Raw genomic sequence first — 25606 nt, 5'->3', positions numbered from 1 at the left:
ACATTTCCTCATGACACACAGAAACACCTGTTTAGGTGCTCTAGCTACCACATATAAATGAGATGGAAAAAACATTTCAGTGACACATCCTAAGATGTGGAAAATGAGATAATTGAATTAGTGGCATACAAAAGAGTTTAAAAAGTTCACCTGCTCTGAATGAGTCAGACATCTTGACAATTCGCACAAGTTTGATCAGATGTTCCACCTTTGTCTTTTGAGGGAGCTTTTCTTGTTATAATTTCAACAACATTTTTGAACATTTAGAGTTAGTGATGGCATACAGAGGAACTTCCAGGCCAATCTTAGTTTCAACTGTTCTAAAATTCTTTTAGCTCCTTATTTGGTGAAAGGACACCAACATATTATACAAATAATTTAAAAACCTTTCTGTTAAAATTGTTTCCCAGGAATACATTTAGAAAAATGAAAAAGACTGCTAGTAAAACTAAATATTTTTCACACCATAGCAACATATCCGAGCCTCTGCTTAATGTACTCCTTCTGAAATAGTAGTTTACATTCAGGGCACCCTTCAGCAGAGAAGCACACTGCAAGGGACAGAACAGTACATATAAATGATTATAATGACTAAAGCCTCGTAATTTTCCAGTCAAGCCTTTGAAAGATTCCTTTAAGTGATTCCAGTACCCATGATTAGTAGAAACTTTTTAAGTCTCAAGATCCAAACATACAGAACTCCACACATCATTAAGATCTGTCAAGAGTGTAGAACTGTGAGCTAGCAGAATCTGCTGAGAAACTGAAACATTTCCCTTCGCTCTGAACAGTACAAAAAAAGAGAATATTTTAAAACTGAAGAGTCTTGTGTGGGTAATTGAGAGGGAGACAATATTTTTAAGAAGCAAGAATAATATTTTCATCAGATGAGCTAAGATTTTTACTGTGCTAAGAAAGAAAAAGACCTTTCAAACATTTTATCACTTATTGTACTGAATAAGGGATCAGACATAAGAGAATTGGGCAATGGCTGAAACAGTTTATGAGCTGAAACTGTAAAAGCCAGAGAAGTGATCTGTTTTGCTCTCTATTGCTGGATCTCTGATTTTATGTGCAAGACAGATCATAAAGTTGGATCTAATTAATTTTTCCACCAAGTTGGTGAAGTTTGGTTCAGCTGAGCATTCAGCTTAGATTTAAAATCATGTAAATTCATAAAGTACCAGCAATATTAGCAGGAACATTTCACAAAGTGCCTATTAGCCCCACGACTACTAATTTGCACCCCACAGTTTGAAGAAATGCAGTTTCAATCTTTGATATGTGACTGTCTCAATTCTAGCAGAAATCTGTCCTGTCTCTTACTGCATACCTCCACAAAGAGGAAAAGCTGATGAGGTCCACAAACATGAAGTCACAGTTCCTCCCAACACCAGTACTTACCACTCTCCAAACTACATAATTCATGATCCATCATACACATTGATAGGGACAGTATTCCTCCCATTCCCAGATGTACACTACCTGCCCCCCAGATGTATCCTTCATAGTTGTGTAACTAATGCTTAAGAAACACACATGTATTTATTTATTTATTTAAAAGGGCACACAAAAAAGTGCACAGAAAATCATAAGTGAGGTATTTCCCAGATTAATTTTAGAATCTTAGCATTTGCAGATTGATTTTAACAAGACATTTCGAGAATTCTTCAGCCAAAGGAAAAAATATACTAAAAAAGTTAACAGTATGCCATTGTTTAACCAACTGAAAGCCTTCTCCCTGTGCCTTTGAGCACACATGCAGACATCTGCTTTCAGGGAATAAAGTCTTCAAAAACATAATTGCTTTTCTTCTCTATTATATATTTGAGTGCTTAAACCATTTAAACCATTGCATATTATTCTTTTTATCAAAACTTAAAAATCTAACGAAATTTTAAGAAATTATCTACCTAGAAAAATTTATACTAAATGTATTCACATATGAACATTACCAGTGGAACACTGTCAAAAAGTTAGTTTTATTGTAAAGTCAAATCCAATGTAGATATAGAAAACGCATTTTAAATGCCTGTGTTGGATCTTTCTAAATCAAAGTGAAATATGTTTCATCCTGCTGAGGCAAAAGACTATTTGCTTTGCTCTTTTCCTTACACGATTTTGCGTTGCCTCAAAACAGATAATGTAAATATTGGACTGTGCAAAAACAGTGAAACCACATACAAAACAATATGCTTCTTTTATGCTATTGCCCAGAGAAACAACACATATACCTATTTGGCTCCTCATATTCCACCACCCAGTTCAAATTTCTATTTGCTTGCACTTCCACAATTTTAAAGACCATATAAGCAACAATGAGAATTAAATTATGTATGTCCTGTAAATTATCATACAACTTCTCTGCTCCTGCTGGGAAGAGAAAGCCCCTCTTTTAAATTGACTTAAAACATTTAATTTAAATTAGACTAAGGCTTCAATTGGTTGAAAATATTTTAGAAGAGTATGTCTGATACTTTTTGGAATACTATTCTCCTAATAAATAAGCAACCACCTTTTATCAACACATAACTTTTGATTCTACAAATTATTTAGAAAGTTAATACTCAAAATTGGTATAATGCTTAGAATTTTCTTGATGTGATCCAGTAAACTTACTGTCTATCAAGCAAATCAAACAATAGACCCCTCAACACTGTAATCCCTGCACTATGGATTATTACTGTATCATAATTTCACTAAAACTCTAGTCCATAGAATAGACTTTACCATAGGCTGTATTATGTATGAACTAAATCTATAATTCCACCTAAATAAATTATAAGCCATCAAATCAATTAATCTCTAGAACAAAACCAGGCTATAGTTAATTAGGGGACATTTTGTTGCAAAACTTTTTCACTCAGTTTGAGGACTCTGATGGGAAAAAATATTTAGGAATTTTAAATTAACTTCTTGGAATATTATCAACAAAACTTTTCTGCCTTTATATGTTTTCCTATTGATAAATATATTCCCTTCTAATCCTTGATAAATCTAGATGTTTTTCAGTACTTTAAATCTGGAAAATCAGAGTTTTAGTCTGCATGAACTGATTATTTTTCTTTTTGCAGTTTCCTCCTTGACTCTATTTAAAGTAACAGTTGCTGAAAGCATGGCAAATGAGTGACCCTTTTCAACTTCCATCCATTTCTTATTTCTTAATTCTCTTCCATGCTTTGCAATAGAATGTGATACGCAGCTACCTGAAGAAGCACTGAATGAGAGCAGTGTATATGCAGCAGTTTAGTCTGGTCTAATCAGCCATGCTGAGAGACCGTGTTAAGAGAGTGACACGACTGGCATGGTGTTTGTTAGTCACATCCAGTCCACTGGACCTGTTTCTATGAACAAGAATATATTTTATACTATATAAATATATATTAATACCTGAAAAAACTATTTATATTCTCATGACATTTAGGAATGAAAATTAAATGAAGCACCTGAAGAAGAGGCAGGAGAAGCCAGGTATGTTCAGTCCTGTTTAGAGAAAGCGGGCTGCAGATCTAGATTTTCATGTCAACTATCTAAGGAAAAACTAGAGAGAAGGCAGAGCCAGACTTTTTCAGGAATGCACATCTAAAGAAAATTGAGCAATAGTCACAAGTTGCAGCACAAAAAATTCTCACATGGGATAAAGAAAAGTACTCAAGATGGAAATAAAGCACTGGAGCAGGTGCCCAGAGACGTGCTGCCATTTCCATCCTTAGATCCAAAATTGAGATGACTTTGTCCCTGTACAGCCTGATCTAAATACAAAGTTACTTTTGCTCAAAGGCTCTGGACCACAGGACCTCCAGATGTACATTCCAACCTACCAAACTGCGCTTCTCTATCATTTTAAGATATCTGTAATGCTTCTGCATAAAAACCAGTGTGAAAATGGCCAACACAACATTGTAATTTCTCAACTTTTCTTGCATAGATTTACTTCCCTTTTAATCTTTTCATAAGGATTATGCAATTTTATAAAATGGAGTTGTCATAAACTTAAGTTTTGGTGAAGCTCTCCCATGTAAATGGGGAAAAGTTGAGGTTACATACTTACTATGAAAGGTACAGATCTGTCAACAACTAGGTTAAGAGGTGCCCAATATAAAACCACGTCTTCTGTCTCAAACTGGCAATTGTATAGCAATTGTCTTTTTATTTTAGATTTTTTTTGGTCACATATGTGTTTGCAAACACCTACATATATACTCACACACACAATTAAGTTAATAAAATTTAAAACTTATATACAGTACTGAAAAAATATTAGTATGAAAATTGCAAGCACTATTTCTACGGGTGGCCATGAAAGGAGGGGAAAGTAAAGGATATGTGGATTTTCAATGGAATCAGAATGTTACAATCTCTCTCATATTAAATTTAATTAATTATGAGAAAAAGAAGAGACTTTTCAAAATCCTTAGTATGGGCCTACCTTGGTTTCCATTTTTGACAATTCAATAGTTTTGCTGTTTCATTTGTCAAGAATAGAAAAAAAGTTACAATGAACATCACAGAATATTACAGGAGGCATCTCATATTGCTTTATTTTGAGGAACAGAGCAGCACAAAATTTTAAAATTTTATGTACTGTATTACAAAGAAGAGGAAGAGTATGACAGATGGAAACAATCTACAGGGCAACTAATTAAAATTGTTCAACTTCAGACACAGATTAATAAAAGGATTCATGGTAAAACTTATACTAGTCTATCAAACTTTGGTAAAGTGGCTTTCTTTCTGAGTATCTTCGTATGATGATGTATTTAAAACATTCTGTGTTTATTCCAGAAGAATACCAATTTCAAGAATACCAAGTGGCATTGTTCAAATTAGAAGGTAAATCGTGTTTGGTCACAGGGAAAGAAAAATGTGGGAATCATTCCCTGCCCTAGACAAGGAATAAGAAGTCTTACAAACTGAAGCAAAGTAAAACCATTTCTTTCCATAACTCTACATTAACTGAAAGCTAGCAAAGCTAGCAAAGCTAGCATGAGTTAAATGAATAAATGTATCTGCTTATGATACTAGGTAATATTTGAAAGCCTTGGAAATACACCAACAGACCTGGAGTGAAAACCTGAGTTTACAGACATTTCTTTCTAGTTGGATATAAGAGTGGAACCAGATTTCACTAAAATTTTCATCTTACCATCCAATATTCACTTCTTTCCCCTTAAAAGCCTATATTAAATGCATATTTTCGTTTCTCATTCTTTTTAACCTAAAACACCTATGATTAAAAAGATTGTTCTGGAATATGTTTTAAAAACCTGTTGGATTAAGGTTCTCCAAAAACCTTTTTGAATTCCTGAATCTAACTTCAGTCTAATCCCTTCAGAGTAAAGTTAGCCTGTACCTTTAAAGTCTAATCTGAAAGATTTAAAAATAGCAAATTGTACGGAACTCAATCTGTTTATCTGAAAAGGATAAAAGGGTTTGTACTCCATCTAGATTTGAACTTTTGGTTCCACAGTGTCTAGGTATTTCAAACCAGAGGTTTATACCACAAGGTTTATAAGACATGACAGTCGTGATAATTCCATCTTTCCTATGTTAATGTCCATGTTAGAAACATAAATGAATGCCTTGATAAACTAGTCAAATATTTTTTTAAATACTAAATGACAAATAATATGAAAAGTAACTATCAAAATTTCCATTTCAGTTGCAAGAAGTGATATGCTTCTTTTTTAAAATAATTTCTTACCAATCTCATAAAAAAGGGAAGTCACTAGCAGGAAAATTAGTTCATTACCTAATGACACGATGAAAACCTCTCTCCCATTTATTGCCTTTGTCTCATCCTACTTCCAAGGTAATCTGCTCAAGACTACCTTAGCCAACAAACTGTGAAACAAATCCAATGTACCCTATAACACAGGCAGCCCCAGTTAATATTGTTCAAATTATTTACATCTGAAGGGCCGCGCCTGTCTGGATAGCTGGGCCCGACGCTTCCCTGGACTTGCTTTCTGCTACTCACATCTGTTTCAGCTTTAGACTTTCGCTGGTATTCTGCCAGCAGCCACAACTTTTTAATGGCTACAATAAACTACAGAGACTCATCAAATCTTTGTTGTACGTGTTAAAATTATAACCTCTTCAATTAAAATTCTGATTTAAAAATTAACTAGAGCATTAACTGAAGAAAAAAATTTGAAAGGGAATCTTTAAAAAAAGATAAGTTCTTATATATGTGATTGTTTGTTTAAATGTAAGAGAAACAATCACAGGAATGCTTGTTAGAATCTGTTGCATATTCTAAGTGATAAAATACCAACATTCTGAAAACATTCCCACAACCTTTTTTGTTTCACATCTTTGCTGTCATTAACTTTGTGCGCTAATTGCTGTGACTGGCTTTAACACACACCTTTACAAAGAATTACAGAAACAACCTCAAGATAACAATTTTTCTAGATTTGCTATAAATACCTACAAAAATTTGGTTTAGAAGACAGAAATCAGTGATTACAAGAAAGCTGAAGTTTTTAAGAGTAAAAGAGCTTAGCTTTTCCTACTTGCTGTTTGTGTCTTTGTAATGTAGAACAAATATGATGTGAATGCTCCAGCCTCAATGCAGCTCCTGCTCAACTAAGATGTATGACAGCAGGACTACATGCTGAAAAAGTACAAGATCAAACACAGATCATGTTTCTGCAAAAAACTAGCCCAAAAGAGGGCAGGCCAAGGGGCTTACAGGGCCAAGCGATGAGAGGAGATAGAGCACTCACTTATGCCTGGGTCGAACAAACAACAACTGATACTTTCCTCCCACTATTAACCTTTGGAATTATCCTAAGGATGGCAGTGACCTAATCCAGCAATTCCTAGATGTAAGGATAAACTATTTTGTAATGGTTTTCAGCACCTTTCATTGAAAAAATTTGAAAACAATTATCTTGTTCAATTCTGATTATAAAAGGACTCTTCTAGGCTGGTGCAAACATGTAAATCTAAATGTAAAAGTTTTTACATGTTTTTATGCAGATTCTCTTCCTAAACTCCATCTTTTACACAGAACTCCCTTAGTAAAGTAGAAACTTTTCTATAACAAGGAAAAGGCTTAAAATATTCAGTCATCATTTCTTGAACTTGTTTTAGAAAATTACATGTAGAACAAAATAAAAAAGAAACTGTGTGAAATATTTAAGAGCACAACCCTTCCTACTTTATTTCCACTCAGTACCTTAATTGATAGATGAGTTGGGTTTCTGAGCCCCTCTTTATAATAAACATTTTTAAATGTTTATTTTATGTCCCAGGGTGAAAATATTTTGAACTGGAGCTTTCCATTTCCCTTTGCTCTGCCTTGGCAAGCTGTGTTTTATTTCTGCATTAATAGTATTCAACTCTTTCTTGTAGCTTTTAAATTGTTGTTATACAAGTACTGAAGAAAGTATTTATGTTATGGAGCTAACAGATATCTACAGTTAAACACATAGTTCTGGAGAAGCCAGAGAAAAATTCATACATAAGTGAAGGAATATTCAGAAAGATTTCTTTAGGGGCCTTTCGATTGTAAAAGGGAAAATTACTTTTCAGGATCTCTACTTTCATTTTTATTAAGTCATGAGTTAAATTTTTTCTCTTTCTAATTTATGTGAGTAATTTGTGCCACAGTGTAAAAACTCTAAATGAATCAACACTATAAACCTAATTAGCAATAAGAAAACCTCATAAAGATCACATTTTAAATGGCACTTTGTTGTTAGCAGAACAAATGTGAAAGTTCCCAGTTACCTTCTAGATCTCTCCTCAGTTTCCTTAAGTCTTTTATTAGGTCTTCAAATTTAACTTGGGAGGCCTGGAAAAAATCCTGTGGTTCTGGTAAAGGAAAAATACTCTTGTCTGTTCCTGCTTCCTAAACAAACAAACAAACAAACAAACAAGCCTCTATGAAAATTGAATGCATTTAAAGTGAAATAAGTAGCTTTTAAAAACTTCTCATCTATGCAACAGTGTTATAAAATTACAAAAATCACATCTTTTAAATCATTCTTGTTAAAACAACATCTCATTCAAGATTAAATATCAACCATACTGAGTATTGAAACTTCCTTTTAGATGTTGTAAAGCAAACTGTGCTCAATTTAAATTTTGAAACAACATTAAACACAGAACATTTCAGTCAATTTTATGTTAATAAAGGTTTAGATAAGGGATTAGAAGTTTCTTAGAAAAAGATAACAGGAATGCCCATTTTAATGCAAGAAGGGATCTTATGCCAAACGTTTGTGGTTTCACTCACAATTCATTAAAAACACACACACTTTATAAGCATAAATTGGAAACCCTATTCATATATTTCCTGAAGCACTTCACACAGATAAAAATACACAGTTGAATGCTTATGTGGCTAAATAAATAACAGGGGTTAAAGCCTGCATGGACCCCCTAACTATATACCTTATTTTTAGCACAACAAGAAAAAACAATCAGAAGTAAAACAAATAAACAAACAAAGCCAATAGGAACCCCCTCACATACAAAACAAAACAAAATAAAAAAAGACCCAGCAACCAACCAACAAAAAACTTTTACACGGTTCAAAGCAATATCTCCAGCGGAATTTTAGGAAGTAAAGTATGTATAAATGGTATTAACATGACTTTGCTGAGTATAAGCATATATTGCTGAGTTTGAAATATGCATATGCCTGCATGGATTTCAATCTGTAATAAAGGAAAACTCATAGGTTGGAGAGCTAATCGTTTAGTGAATGGGGAAAGAATAATTTTTTATTATAAAGATATAAACATTTTGGTGGAGAAAGTGCAATGGATGATAATTACACTGTGTTTATTTCCTCCAAGGAAGATACACTCTTTTGTTTCACAAAATTCCCTGAAGTAAAATTACAGTATAGCAGGAAGTTTGCAGAAATATTAACTAAATTAATTAAATATTTTATTAAATAAATATTTTAATAAATTCATTAGAAAGTATAGAAATCCCAGTTCCCCCCAAAAAAAACAAACAACAAAAATACCAACAAGAGAAAACACAAGAAAAAAGAAAGAGAAACAAACAAACCCAAAAAACTTAAAGAAAGAATACTGATACAGATCTATATATCTGAGGACTACTAACTCATCAATGCAACAACCTTATGTAAGAATTTAAAGAAAAAAGAAGAAAAAATAAAAAAAAAATTTAAATTGTTGAAAATCATTGTTAAAATAATTTAATAGCAACATTTTCATTCAAAATAAAATAGTTCAAATTTTCCACTCAGTAAGTTTGGCTATTGTCAATAACAAAAAAAAGCCAAAAAATTCCAACAAAAAAAACCAAAAACAAAACAAAAAACCAACAAACAAACAAACAAACCCCCAAAAATACATATATATAATATATTAATGTATATAATACATGTAAATGCATGTAGAGAGGAGTATCATATACAATAGAATGGAACTTACAGCAGCATTTTAACCCCTAACTTCACCCCCATCAGCTGACCCACCTATCTTAAAATACCAACCTGTCCTTGCATTTTTTGTCCTAAGAGAGAAATCATGCTTCTGCCTTCCAATATCATGACATCAGAAGAAATTTTACAATGTTTCAGCCACCCAGATGTAATAAGGCAGGGCTGGAGAGACTACCTGTCCAGTCTGCAACAGTCACAGCTAACTGCCTGCAGTGGTTCTCTCAACAACCAAGGTAAAATTTTCTCTAGTCTTACCTTGAAACTTATAGCAAGTTTCATGCCTAAGAAATAGATTTTATTTTCCCATCTGATGTACTATGTTCAGATTTCTATAAAGCTGTTACAAACCCTTTCACCATCTCTTAAAGAAACTAAGTTTTGGAGAGGCTGATAGAGCAAATCCTTTACCTTATCACAATGGCGTAGGTAGTATATGACAACATAATCCACAAGATTAATACCACTGTCCTAGAAAAAATTAAAAATGTATGATTAACACTGATTCAGTGTGCAAATGTACTCTATTTAAAATTAAATTAATTATTATTTTATATTGCTGTGAGAAATAGGATTCATAATACTCTTTTAGCCGTAGCATTACTGATCAAAAACATTTGATTTTTTACAACAGCAACTTTGTCGTACCACTACTGGATTCAGAGTTTATTTTAGTTTTAAATACCAGAAAAAATACATGCCGAGAAGAATACATGGGAGAAGCTTTTCATGTAATAATAGAAGGCATTACAGAATAATAATATTAACTCAAATAAAAATATTATTCAATAATACTACTCTTCAACATAGTATCAACTAAATATTACAGTCACCTCAGATACAATTCTGTGAAAAGAATTTCTTGGTTCCTATAGTCTCTATCATCTATAAGGAAGATCCAAAAAAGGCACAGATACCTTACATATTTTATTCTAAATTTGAAATCAGATAGCATTCAACTAAGAAGTATACCTCATGCCCTGTTACCATATAAATATGAATTTTAATTCTCACTTTATAGAATCACCATTTCCATGTTCCTGCACACAACTGTAAACAGTATTTTATTTTGTTACATGTCATTGGGTCAGCATGGGCCAGATGAACTCAGGAAAAGTTATACATTACATTCAGTAATATAAAAGAACCATGATATAGGGAATTATATCTGGAATGCCTTTGAAGTTTTTTGGACGTGTTTTCATATTTTATATTGACAGGTATCAGAACAAACATTTGTATGTGAACAATGTCTGACTTCCTGTACAGAGCTGCCTTGTCTATATGAGAGTCTGCAGCACATTATATTTTATTAGTATCATACACCAGCAAAATTCTTAACTAAGTAAGTCACTGCTGTCATGCAGGAAAAGCCACCCTGCATGTTTAAGAGTCTATTCCAACATTTTAGAAGCCATTACTGACAGGTCAAAAAAATCTCTATAAAAAGTAACTTTCTAAGCTCATATGACAATAAATGACTTTTATGTGAAATAAGAGGTATTTAGCAGTGGCTCTTTACCTTAGCTCATGGAATTCAGCTCAGTTAAGATGTATTTGCTGGCAACTCATGAGAAGGGAATAATAGGACAAAGGAAGAATACCTTAATGCTCAAGTGTACAAGACCCTGCATTCTTCTCCGTTTCAAATACAGACTACCAATTATCTCGGAGGTTTCACATCTCCCTGAAGTAACTGGACCCTATGAGTTTTCATGCATTTTGAAGGCTAATCTAAACTAATAACATATTTTTCTGGCTACCAGGAAACTGTAAATAATGTGGTTTTTTAGCCTGTTTTGCTAAGGAACAAGTCTTTCATAGTTATATTTTATATCAGTTACTCCTTTTCATAATGTATAATTTTGGAACAAGCTTGCTAAATTCAGCCACGTTGGAAAGTCCCAGAGATTATTAAATTCTATGAAGTTTATAGGCAGATAAAAGAGTGACACTAAGCCTAGCAGTTCTACTGAGAAAAGTCAGGCAAAGCTGAGTTTTACATTTTTCTTCAAGGCAGCTAGCCAGCCAACAAACGCCTGAGTAATGGGAAACTTGGCCTGGTTCTAGTTAAGCTGTGTTTGTACTGTGTCTTGTCCATGCAGTAGGACTGGGGAAAAAAGCGGTTATATGGAACAGCTGAACCATCACAGTGAAGACAAAAGTAAGAATTAGAATCACGGAATAATTTCAGTCAGAAAATACCTTTAAGATCATTGAGTCCAACTGAAAATCCAGCACTGCCAAATCCATCAGTTAACTATATTCTTAAGTGCCACCTCCAGGGTTGTTGATTCCACCACCTCTCTGGGCAGCCTGTTCCAATGCCTTATAACCCTTTCAGTGAAGAAATTTTTCCTAATATCCAAGCTAAACTTCCGTGAAAGAACTTGAGGCTGCTTCCTCTCATCCTATTGTTTGTTACTTAGGAGAAGACATCCACCCCCAGCTGGTTACAGTCTCCTTTCAGGGAGCTGCAGAGTGATAAGGTTTCACCTGAGCCTCCTTTCCTCTGCTAAACTACCCCAGCTTCCTCAGCTGCTCCTTGTAAGACTTGTGCTCCAGACTCTTTACCAGTTTTGTTTATCTTTGGACATGCTCCAGCACCTCAACGTCTTTAGGAGACAAAGGACTCAAATCCTTTGGAAAAAGCTTTCATTAAAACACTGAACAATTCATCAAATGTGTTTCTAAACTTTGTTAATGATGATAAAAGTAAAACAAGTAAAACAAAATGCTCCATAGATAAACTGTTTTGCTGACACTTCCTGTCTCACAAATGCAGTCCTGTGTACATGAAGCATAATAGGGAACAAAAGCTTAAAATCTGCATCTCTTGTAGTCAAGAAAGCACGTCTCACAAGAAAAGTAGGAGAGCATGAAAGCTTTTTCCTCACACTCCAAGTCTATACCAACATCAGCAGAAAATTATCTCCTATTCTTTGCTGCTTCCTATATCCATGTGGTATCTAGGGATGTTCTGGCAAAGAATGACTTCAAGCAGTGTTCCCAATGCCTACATTCCCTAACACCTCCTGCTCTGCCCTACAGAAATAAGAGACAAAGTAATCTCATCTCAGAAGGTGTCTAGCCTTTCAGCCTGACTTTGATCCTAGCATGACTAATCAAAAACCAGCTAGTGCTTCTCAATTTTTTACAAAATAATTTACTGCCATCTATGAGCATTTTCTCACGCATGCCACTCAAATTTCACATCCTACATCCATTTAACTGACAATTAAAAAAAAAATACTGAAAGTATCTTGTTGGGTGTGACATCTCTTTGATCCCTTACACATAATTTGTTAGCATATACACTAAAATGAACAATTACGGATATTTTGATTTTAAACCTGATTTTTAAAGAGTTTTTATTTACACAGAACAATCTTCATTTAAGAGCATGAAAAAAGAATGAGGACATTTACTGGGTAAGACCTAAGCAATCTGTGCTCTCTCACTTTTTTCTACCCTACTGCTATTAAGTCCCTGCGAATAAAAGAGACACACAGAAGTTCTCAGATAAGGTAATTATCCTAGTAGTACTGAACAGGAGAAATTAGATATTAAAGAAACACACACATGTTCCAGAGAAGGAGGTGAAAAGCTAGGAGAAAAAAAGAATGAAAACTGTACAAAGCACCTTGTTTTTTCAAGGAAGAATAGTAAGAAATAAATTATTTACTTCTGTCAGATGAAGGAACAATAAAAAAATCACTTCAGAAAAATTATCTTTAACCAAACATAAGTACTTACTCTGCTTTTGACATCCTTTAGTTTGGGGAGTATTTCCAAACCAAATCCATCAGCTTGACCTCGGGTCCTATTCCCTCCGTTCATATAATTTCCAAAAGCCAGAATCAAGCCCAAAATTTCCTTTACACTTTTCATGCTCAGCAAAGCCTGGAAAATGGATACTAGTCTGTAAATTTGGTTGACATAAAAATTCTAATTGCTAATATAAAATATTTTTTAATTTATTTTTGCTAAAGTTTTTTTCTTGTCTGTTTTTACCTTGGTAGGTAAGGGAAGCTGAAGCTGGTGCAATAATCAAAATGTTAGAAGAACCATTTTTTACATTACATCTCCGTAAGATAAATATGTTTAATGTAATCCATATGAAACAAATTATATGGCATCAAATACTATGTCAATGACAAAAAGATTAATGGAAGATTTCTAAACATTCTCAGAAGACTTCAAAAATCTTACAGACAAGGAGGTGGTTTATCATGAGTTTGTATCATGCACAGCTAAATGGGGATGTGCTATTTTTGCTGTCACCAGTCTGCTTCTCATGGATCTGAAAATTCACATTCCTGGATCCATACTTAATCCAGACATAGAGAGCTAAGGACTAACTAATTACGTGCCTCAGATCAGAAAAGAGTTCCAGAAACACAGGGTAGAACTAGTGAATTATTTTCAGTTACATATGAAGACATCTGTCAGTTGACAATCTGAGGCCACAGGCATAATTTTTAACTATGTAGCCTTAAACACTGGATAAATCAGTTTCAGTGTGAACTCCTCATAAGTGAACTGAAAGCAATACGGCTTTCCCTATCTCATACAACACTGATTTTTCATACCTCCTTTAGAAAGGAAGGAAACAAGTAACTATTTCTATTACCCAAAGGGGTAGAGCATGGGTACTCTGTGAAAGCAAAGCTAGTCAAGAACTAATCTTCAAATTAGACCAAAAAATAAAATTAACTACTTTTCTGGTTAAGATGTTAGACCTTTAGGCCACTATTTAATTTCTCTCCTAATTTTCACTTTGTTATACTTTCCATAATTTATTTGTTATAATTTAAAAATCTTGTCCTTAGTCTTTCATAGTGTGTAGATATTAGGTAGAGCTTTGCCCCATAGTAAAAATTATGCTGTATTAGGGTTACCAGAAATTAATAGATGCCAAGGGACAGTAATAAGATAATGAACATGACAAGCATCTACTGGCATTAACAGTGCTATGCAAATAAAAGGCAGTTTGCAAGGTCCTGTACTAAGCTTGCCTTATATTTAATTCCTAGTTTATGGAGATTATCTATTACATTATGCAAAGTAATAAAAATCTACCATTTAAATACAAATAAATTTCTACATACTCCATGGGGCATCACATGCAATTCACTTTCCTGCTTCCCTCTTCCTTCTTTTAAGCAACTAAAAATTTACTACTACATTTATTTCCTAAAAAGCCCGTAAGCAATATCAAAGTTCCTCATTTATGGTAAAAAAGAAGCCTAAATACTCTAAGTAAGACACATTTAAGTTTTAATTTGGCTTTCATGAGGACTCACCTTGGAAACACGAGTCACAATATCGACCTTCCGGTGCACTGACGTTATCCCTTCAGAGAAAACCGACTGGAAGATAATACACTGAGCTCGCTCTGCGAAGTTGGGGATTTGAGACAACTCATACAGAAATCTGTGGGGAAAAAAGGACTATTAATGAATCTTTATAATTCTTCTCAGTGGAGTACATAATGGATCAAAGCCTACATTATCATGAAATATACATGCATTCTTTCCTTTGAATCAAATCTGTCAGAATTTATATTTGTTACATTCTTTATGGTAAGAATGCATTAAAAATCTTATTAATGTCAAGAAAAAGGCAAGACATTAATCAGTATCATATCAACCATTAACTATCATAGCTGCACAGTAATAAACAGAGGAATCTCAAAATTAAATTATCCATTTGAAAGAAAAGAAAGGAAAATCTACATAGCGCTACCTACATACCAACTTATGCAGTCTTGTTTCCCTTAAAAATGTGCTCAGAAATACAGAACTTAATATATTCCTACAAATTTATTTAATAATATAAAATTTCTGCCAACAGCTTTCTTCTGATTCTTAGCATCAATTTTCCTTTTCTAATTTGCACCACCCTTTAATCATATAGCAGAATGTTCCATGGGAATACACCTAGCTGTGTATTTAGCTCTAAAATACTTGCAGAGCATATCTGCCTTCAGTCACTGTTCAGCAAAGTTACTAAGCCTTCATCTGCTCTATGCCTACTCTCACAGATATATATATATTCCTCATGACTCTATTGTAGCTTTGCATCTGTTAACTCTTGGTAAATAACAATAAATGGAGGTATATTCAACAACTGCAGTTCAGACCTCACAAAATAAAAGCATCTCAAAGCATGAGTAATTCCTCCCTTTTCATCAATTTAAAATAAAAGAGCTTGGCTAATAATAAAAGAAGCTCTAGCATTTATTATAATAACAATATTAATAACAATAATTTGCTCTTGGGTTTTAAATTCAAGACTTCAGAGATACAAAAGCTTTCTTGAAATCCAGAAGCAAGCTTGTCTTTTGCTCCAGTATCACTGTAGCATCATTCTTCTAATCTCCTGTCTACAGATATCCTCAGATTCCCCTTAATGCAATGCTGTAAAGATTTTTTTCTACCTCACTGAGTTATAGGAAATTCAGTATTCAATTTATTAGCTTGAATGATCCTTAACTAATTTTAATTATTTAAGCCAATAGACCTTATTTTTCCAAATTATTTCTTTTTCACAATAAATAAAACCGGTATGTTTAAATCTGCTTTATGCGTTTCTCATGTATGCTAGGCTTTGCTGAATACATAGTGACTGTTTAAAAAATCAGCAGAATTCACCTGTGGCTGGTGTGAAATACTATGTTTTAATTGGACCATTTTTTTGTTTCTTTTTGTTTCTTTTTCTTTCTTGTCTGATGAAAAAAACCTATTGTGAGAGAAGGATCAGGGAGGCCCAGCTTGGCTCTTAGACTTAAGAAGTGGGAAAAAAGAAATGCCAAGCTGGTATTAATAAAAATGCTTCCTATTGGGAATGAATGGTATTGCCAGGAAAAAAAAAAGAGGGTATTTTGCACTTTGTGTGAGAGAAACAAAGGAAAGAAAAACCAAACTCCTTCATTAAAGTTCTAACATACATACAATTAAAAAGTTTAAATTTAAAAAGTCAAATGACACATATTCTTGCCTTCCTGTGAAAAGAGAACTATTTCCCACATGGCTGACCATTGAATACAATGTCATTGTGCTAAGAGTTAAAAGAGCATCAGTGTAAAAAGAAGATGTCTTCAGCTTCTGGAATTCAGAGTATTCAAAGTAAATACCCAGACAGAACACTTATAACTGAAATCTGTCACAAAAAGGAATCTTAGTGACTGCAAATGTAGTAACTAATTAAAAAGTCATAGCATGAAAACTATGACTGTCACAAATAAACCACCAATTCAGATGGAAAAAACTTTAGAAGAGAAAGAAACATTCTTACTTCGATTTTACTCTGAGAAAAGTAGGTTTTTTACTTAAAGGTTTTTTACTTAAAATAATGATGATGTGGCTGTGACATGGCTTTTGGATGGGTTTCTCGTTACTACAATTCTGATGGCCTAAAATAAACATAGAAAATATGCTGTACCTCTCCATGAAGTACATCACACTCCTCTCTTTCAGAAACTGTCAAGAAAAAATGCTTTTACTTGAAAACTCCTTTAGCCTACCAGAACCTTGTAGTTAAGGACTTGAGAGAACTTTCAAGCCAGGCATGTTGTTATGGTGTTAGTGTAAGAGAACATTCTTGCAGAAGATGGACAAGGAAGGCTGATTCTAAGCAGGTAAACTAATTTCCAGATGACATTTATTTGCATTTGAAGAATATAAAATTTAGAAGCAATTTTTTGGGAAAAGGTGTATCTAATCCTGCAAGCTTCTAAGTCTGACAGCAGGATTTAAACTGAAGTTCAAGCAGAGCTGTCTTCAAAGAGAAGCAAGTGGCATTACTGGGAGAGCAATTATAAATCACTCCCTACTTCCTGAATCAAACTACGTTCAAACCAGTACCATATTGTTACTATTTCCTTCATTAGTACTTATTTCACAGTGGAGAAGCCTACACAGACAATATACTACAACTAAATGGAGTCTCTTGGAAAGTAGCAATAGCATCTGTATCCTCCTAGGAAAGTTCCAAACTGTGGCCAATTTTGCATATAAATCTTTATCATGCCAATTAATATTAGCATTTTAACAGCTATTATCATGAAGAATAATTTAGGGGGGTATTGTTATGTTGCTGTCATCCTTACAGTTTGTGCCAAATTTAACATACAAGCAAGACAAATAAAAATCCCGTGTGGAGAAGAACGTCAGTGATACCACTAAAGCTTTTTATCTGTCTGGTAATCCAAACATGTAAGGGTTTCCTTTAGAGTTCAGTGAACTCAATTCAAAGGTTTCATTATATGAATGACAACTGTTAGTATGTGCAACCATTTGATAAATTATTTCATGTACACTTTTGTTCTAATTCTCATTAAAGACAATACTGAGGCTTATGCCCCACAGCATAATCACACATACAAATTTAGCACTTTTCTGTCTTTAACCTTTTATGGGGCTAATAAGTAAAGCACAGATCCAACAAATCTCCTGTTATGCAGTTAGGCTGACTTAGAGGCTGACTGAGACAACAAAGCCAGGGGCACATGATCTACTGAGTTTTCAGTAAGCACATTATTTTGAAGGTCCAACAAAATTTACAGAAGTGCATAAAGCAAATTGTTTGCCCATTAAGCTATCTTTTAAAAAGCTAGTTTTCTTAACCTATGTAGTTTAATTATAGGGTAAAAATGGGATACTTAAGACTTGCAGAAAGAGCACTGAGTAATAATTGATAAAAAAATAGCTTTTGTCTTTGATACTACTCTTTCACTCTGAACCACCAGGCATAATGGCTTCATTTACAGTTCTTAATTATGGAACAATGATAGTATAAATCTGACTTTGCATTTAATTAAGATTAACCTCTCTCCACTATAAGTTACAAAAAAGACAATCTCCTATAACTCTAGAGCTCTACGAGATTTGTATTCTCCAGAAGGCAAAATGCATTCATATTTATTTAACTTGGACATACAGCAAACAGACTGCCAAAGATTCAAGCTCTGGAAAACATCAGCTAGTCACACAATGTATCCTTACGCCCCAAGCCAAGGCAATGAAAACCATGGATATGGGATGCAAAAGTAAGCTAGTATATAAACTTAACAGATATTTGTCTTCTTAAGACTTACTAAAGAACAATAGCCTCTCTTCATCAAGAGTAAGATAATAGCCTTATCTCCTAATATTAGTGTGCAGCTACAAATGAATATTTAGCTGCCTCATGTAGGGAGAAAAAGAAAAAAAAATAATCTGTTCTTCAGCACTTACATTTTAATGGGAAAAAAGGTATGAAAATACATTAATTCTGACATTAACCAATCATATACCACCTCTGTTTCAGTTCTTCCTCCCCCTACCCTTTCTTACACCAGACAGCAGAACAGACAAAATGGAAAAGGAAACAAGATGACAGAGAAGCCTCTGGGAAGGAAGAATTGAAGAGGATAAAAGCACAAAAGAAAAAAGCAGTGAAGTAGCAGAAGACAAAAAACACTGAGAGGCCAATATCTGAAATCAAATGTCTACACAAATATAAAATTCAGGATTACCATTCATAAATTCTTGAGGATTCTTTCACATCAGTCTAAGGTGTATAACAACACAAGGAGCAACATTTAACTGTTTCATCCTAACAGTTGTCACTGGCCACAACAGTTCCAGGAGAACTGTGGCATCAGTCTTTTAGGTTTACAGTGAATTTGACCAGAGTATCCAAGGTGTCTTTGACCATAGGATCAACCCAAAGCCTCTGTTCATGCAGCTTTTTCAAACAATTAACAACCAAAATCAGTTAGGCCTTGCTTTATGTAATGCTAATTAAGCCACAAATGCTCTAAGGGAAGGAAAAGCCTTTTAAAAATGTGAGAATGGGAATAAAATACTTCTTGATTCAAGGCAACATATTTTATCAGTTCTGGTGGTCAAAGTTGATGTAGTAAACTCTGCCATGTCTGAAAAAAGTTTTGTGATAAGGCCAAATTTTTCATCGTGTCTTGAAATACACAAAGTTTATAGTTTTAGAAAAGCTTACAATTACCAAGAATTATGTATCAAAACTGCTTTCAACATATAATCAAAGGACTACATTATATAATGACAAAGTATTAAAAAAACCCCCACAACTTACTGTTCTGGTTTATCCAGAAGCTTCAGTTCCTCCTCTTTTGAAGTCTGATAATATTGCTTGATTTTCTCCAGCTCATCCTTTTGTGCTCTCTGAGTGAAGTAATATAAACTAATTAGTTACTAATTAGTAAGAAATTAATAAATTACTACTTTACCTCTTTGCCTGCAAGCCAGCAATTATGTTTTTTTAACTGAGAAACATTTAGACTATGCAAAAGAGGGATGCTTAAAGATCTATGATAAATTCCTTCAGTGCCTTATATGCCATTTACTGCACAGTACCATGCCCAAGAGTATTGTCCAAATACTTCTTGAACTCTGTCAGGCTGATTCCATGACCACTTCTCTGGGGAGTCTGTTCCAGTGCCCAAACACCCTCAGGGTGAAGAACTTTTCCTAATACCTAACTTAAATGTCCCCTGACATGACTTCAGGCCATTCCCTTAGATTCTATCACTGTCACCACAAAGAGAAGATCTTCCCCTCTTCCCCTTGTGAAGAAGCTGCAGGCAGCCACGAGGTCTTCTCTGTCTCCTCCAGGTTGACAGGCCAAGTGACCTCAGCTGCTCCTTGTATGTCTTGTCCTCAAGGTCTTTCACCATCTTCATAGCCCTCCTTTGGATGCTCTATAACATCTTGTATATTTTTTATACTGTGGCGCTCAGAACTGCCCCCAGCACTGGAGGTGAGGCCACCCCAGCTCAGAGCAGAGGGGACAGTCCCCTCCCTTGCCTGGCTGCGATGCTGTGCCTGATGCACCCCAGGACACAGGTGGCCCCCACAGTTCTGTCCACCTTCAACTGAGCTTTGGCTGCACAAATTTTCTCCCTAGAGTTGCAAGCAGCATCTCTGTATTCCTCCCACATCAGCTGACCTTGCCTTCACTGGGCATACACATTCTTTTCTTGCCTTGGCTCCAAAAGAAGATCCCAGCTCAGATAAGCCAACCTTCTGCTTCATCTGCTTGAATACTTACATTTAGGAATTTCCTGCTCCTGTGCCCTTCATAAGATGGTATTTGAAAAAATAATCTGCACTGATGGACCCCAGAACCTTCATAAGCATTTTCTCAGGGGACCTTACTCACTAGCTCCCTGAGCAGCCTAAAGTCTGTATCCAAAATACTTTGGTGATTAAACACATTTTTACCCCACCTTTACTTACATTTTCATATAGGGCTTCCAGTGTCTCCAGATCTACTACAGAGTCATCGACACACAATATAGCTGTATAGAATTCAAACACAAATTAGACACTTGAAAACATAAATTAACACTCCAGTTCTTTTCCAGTGAAATGTACCAAAGGGTTCTAACCTAGATACAGGACATTTATGTTTCCAGTTAATTTTTTTTTCCAGTATTTTTTTTTGTTCTGATGTCAAATCACAGCACTCCTGCAAGAATGTTCTATAAACTCAGTCTCAGGAGAGTAAAGTTCTACTTTTTCTCTCCAATATAATCAGCAGTCGAAGATGTGACCAGTCAAGTAGCCAGCTGATTGTGTAGCTGCCCAGGCAGAAGAGCATGAGAACAACTGATACCAAACAATGAACAGCACAGATTTTATGTTAGCTTAGAAGGCTGGATAGGAAGGAATTGAGAGTGAGGATATTTAAGTCTCCCTGTGTGCACAGGAAATCAGTGAGATATGCTTGTCTAGGAGCTAGCAATCTTGGTAAGTAGACAAGTTGACCGACTTTCAAAGTTTACAAGCTATATAAATTTGCAAGCACAAAAGACTGTGCTACAGTTATTAAGTTATCTTCAACAAGTTCACATTTAAGTTGGCTTTATCCAATAGAAAACTATCCACATGACAATTTACAGATAAATCCTTTTCAACACCACACAGACACACATGCAGTATACTCTTCAGTGATTAATCATGCTTCATTACTAAAAATGAGAAGTCTCAAAATGTTTCCTATCTTAGTTCCAAATATTACTGTGTTTGGAATATATGAAATTGGTGCTTCCAACATTTGCAAATCCCATTACAATTTAGGCAATTGGTATTGATATTGGTATTGGAAACTCTTGATATTGGAAAATTGGTATTGGAACTCTTCTGAAAACTAAATGGGATTCCTTCATGGTGCTTTCTAACACACTCTAATGTTAAATTCCAGTAAGCTGAGAGATGCGCAGTGGAATGGAAGTAACTCTGGATGTTTAAATTTTCTGAAACCAGCTTTTCCTCAAGATTCATAAGGGGACTAGGCACAATTCTTGAACTCATGGCTTATGCTTATACATTACTGAAAATATTAATCCCAAAAGAATCAAGGGCATAACCAATGAGATGTTATTAGCTACTATCTGATAACTTTTAATTCAACTGTATTTTATTTCCTCAAATGATCCTTGACTGCTTATTAACTTAGAGGATTTTAAAAGCTCTTGCTGCATTTGTAATCCATGTTTGAAAGGGGCAAGGCACACATCTTTAAATAATTATTTAAAAGTAATAAGCTTTCGCCTGCTCCACCACCTACCCCATGATTTTACATTGTGAAATTAACCAGCAGGCTAGTAAATTTTCTCTGTGGCAGGCTAATTAATTTTATTAAAAGGTCCAGTGACATTTAGAATGCTTTAAAATTCTGCCTGTCACTTATTATTCCATCTGTTGACATTACACCTAGGTTAGAAGTAAAGAACTACACAGAAGACAGTCTCAATGAAAAATTCCCAGTATTTCCTACCATTTTTGTCTTACTGGAAGATTCAAAACCCTCAAGACTGCAACCAAATGTAAAGCCTGAACCACTGAGATTGGCAAAAATGTTTCTTTTAAGAAAATTCCTTAGGGTTTGAATTTATAAGATTTCCTCTTATCTCCTGCAAAACAGTTCAAAGAGTTGCACTATCTTCTGTATCATCCAATAAAATTTCAAAAGGACCTAAAGATGGAAAATCTCTTGGAAGACTGGTTTCACAGTCCAATATGTTTAATTGTTAAGATTAACAATATCCATATTGAGTTCAGAAACTTTCCCTTGTGGTTTAACTTTTATCCTATTTTAACATATTCTGAAATCTGCTTACAAGGAGAAATGTCCAAAGCTATCTAGAAAAAGCAACTTATTGGAGGCAATTTTGTACTTGAAATGCAAAGCATGCAATTGATAGTCAAATTTTTATGTACAAATCTATTATGATGACAGGAAGTAGTTTGGTAAAAACTCACTGTAATAAGAATATCAAGTGTTGCACAACTAGCTGAATATTTCAGCCAGATATTTGTCACCAAAATGGCCCCAGAATCACAAAGTGGTTTTTAATGCTCTATTATGTTATCCATGTTCCTGTACTCAACATCAGGTCTAACAATCCAGCATTGTTTTGAAGTGACATGATAAAACAAAAAGTGTTTGTGATAAAACTAATGAAATACAATCTACTAAACCACATATTTAATAGAATTAATAATAATAAATTTTAAGAGATATTGACATGAGTTATTATCTCTCTTGGAGAGAGCATGTGATTGTAAAAAAGGACTCAGAAAATATTTTCTGATTTACTTGCTATACAACCTTTACTGCTGTTATTAGCAATGGATGCACAGACTGACAACTGCTCTTAAAATCAAGCCATACAGCTGGACATCTTAGGATGTCAATGTATATAGAGACACACTGCCAAAATCCACATAACCTCCTTTACTTCATCTTTATACATTTTATGCCATGCACATTTGGAGCAGAAAACAAAAATGAAAACATGCAAATTTATGATGGGTCCATTTTTTGAAAAAAAGCATTAATTTTGAAAAGCTAGAAGAAATCCCAATATTCACAGGTGTCTTCATATTCTTATTCTTAAAATATGCCACATGCAAATACATTCACAGTACTTTGTGTAAATTAGCTTGAATTAGCTTAAAAAACCCACTGCACTAGATCAAAGAAAGTAATTATTTTGATTTTCACTTAAAGTAACAAAAGCTTTTAAATTTTTCTATGAAAAACAAAACCCACTTTTAATCTTATGTATATTAACTTCACCAAAATTAATACAAACCTTGGCATGTTTTTCAAAGAGCTCTTTCTGATACAGTGAATTTAACCATTATACTTTACTGCATTAAATCTCATTATATCTGCTTACATAAGTAATATAGGTGAAATCACATAAATCCACAAAAGAGGCTCCAAAATAATAAATAGCTATTACAATATCAATCATCATTGGTGGTTTTTACTTTCATCTTGCTTTCTAGTTAGCTGTCTTCCTTACACTGTCAGTTCAGTTAGAATATTTCACCTACACCTCACAATATGTCAAAAGGAAGTAGACTCATGCTGTGAAAAGCTGGTAATTTTATTGGGTTCCTCTACCTTTTAAAAATCTGTTACTTGGCCAAGTCTGGTTTCTGAGATCCTTTTTTGCAGGGAAATTGAGGCAAACATTTTTATGTTGCCTATGGTGTCTGCTCACAAGAAGAAGAATTTATATACACAAGGATCATTAGTGCAGGGTTGCACCCATTAGGATATAATAACCGTCAGTTAGGACAAAAAACAGATCAACATCATGCATTCAAACTAACAGGCACACATAAAAATACTTGCCAGCTACATTTCACATACTAAGAGCATTGCTTCAAATATAAACTTATACCAAATACTAACTTCTAAAAAATGAATCTAACAGACTCCCTGCTGCACAGATTTTTCACATATTCTGATCAATTCAAAAATGTAAAGCAAAAAAAAGCTGAGAATTTAAAGCATACTGTGTGCAGTGTACATACAACTTTAGAACTTAGAGTTTAATGTGAAAAATATACTTACCTCCTCTGAATAAGCTTAAATACCAACAGTCTTAAGACTGAATCTGATATACAGCCTCACTCCTACTAAACACATTTTGGCTAAATCGGGATTTAAGTCCTGCTGACAGAGCTTACATGTACTCCCCAGTATCAAACCATTTAATGTGACAATTAGACTGTGAAATATGAAGAAATCACCTTAACTGCTCTCAAATAATAAAACAGAAGTACATTATTTAAATAGAAGGCGCTTGCCAAAGCTCCATTTATTTGACCTGGAAGTACTTATTTGTTTTAGGTACTGCATTCTGTTGAGTAAGGCTTGATTTCATGGCAATATGCAGCCCATCATTGGGAAACTTAAATACAATTGTGACTGACCTAGTCAATTAGACAATGACTGTTAAATACTTGGCAAATCTGCCTGTAATATCCAAATCCCTCTGGTTTACTTCTGACAAATTGATATGTTACCAACTTATTTAAAGGTTTTCTCCAGTATTAATTGCCACGCAACCCCAAAAAAATATACGTAAAAAAGAAGCACCATGGGCACAACGGAGGCTTAGATGACTAAGAAAGCTCAAATCCTGCAAGAAGTCATGAACAAAAGATTCTGGCACTAATGTTAACCTACCCACATGCAATGGATATCCAAAACAGATTAACAAAAATATATGTTGCGAATTTTCCCCAAAAAAGAGAAAAACATTTAATTTTAAATAAAATAGTTTCCCAACTTCTGAGACGGGTATGCAGCTATCTTTATACTTGATGCATAGTATACAGAATATATAGAATACATACATGTAATATTTTGGGTAGGTGGGAAAGTCACAAAACTTTGGAACAACAGTTTAGATGTGCCATAACGCATAACTTGAACTAAGACAATGCAAATCTATTTATAAACCTTCTGGGTGCTCTTATTAGAGCAAACCCAGGATGACTAGAAATATAATACTGAATCAGAATGGTTATTAGACTGATCATTAGTCTGGTTGGGTTAATCTACAGTTCACATTCTTCCAATCTTTTACTCCCATATGTTGAAATGAAGGGGAAATCACAGAGTTGAAGGAAAAGAGTCAGATGCTTCACTTTTAGCATTAGAAATAATCTCTATGCTAAGGATAAATGTTAAGCTCTCCTCTTTTCATACAGGCTATATTCAGTCAGCATTGTAGTACTACAGCACAGCTACCATGGTTTTGGTAAATGTAGTAGCAAAGTCTGCAGCTCTTCTGGAGGGAACATACTGCACTTTACTACCACAAAGGGTACAAAAAAGCTATTA

At 34.3% G+C, this 25606-nt stretch overlaps 1 protein-coding gene across 5 annotated transcripts in view; it reads right to left on the bottom strand.

The window, feature by feature from the left end:
• Positions 1-25606, bottom strand: part of FMN1 (formin 1) — a 176481-nt gene that overhangs the window by 46708 nt on the left and 104167 nt on the right. For all 5 annotated transcript variants that reach the window (XM_036384216.2, XM_036384217.2, XM_054515198.1 and 2 more), the window contains 6 exons: positions 20692-20753; positions 19529-19617; positions 14737-14866; positions 13187-13333; positions 9842-9901; positions 7741-7861 (listed from right to left, as the gene is read on the bottom strand). In XM_036384216.2, coding sequence (XP_036240109.1) covers positions 7741-7861; positions 9842-9901; positions 13187-13333; positions 14737-14866; positions 19529-19617; positions 20692-20753 — 609 coding nt within the window. The remainder of the gene's footprint in view (positions 1-7740; positions 7862-9841; positions 9902-13186; positions 13334-14736; positions 14867-19528; positions 19618-20691; positions 20754-25606) is intronic.

Source organism: Molothrus ater, chromosome 6 (assembly GCF_012460135.2).
Source record: "Molothrus ater isolate BHLD 08-10-18 breed brown headed cowbird chromosome 6, BPBGC_Mater_1.1, whole genome shotgun sequence".
Classification (NCBI taxonomy): Eukaryota; Metazoa; Chordata; class Aves; order Passeriformes; family Icteridae; genus Molothrus; species Molothrus ater.
This window is presented reverse-complemented; position numbering and strand designations above follow the sequence as displayed.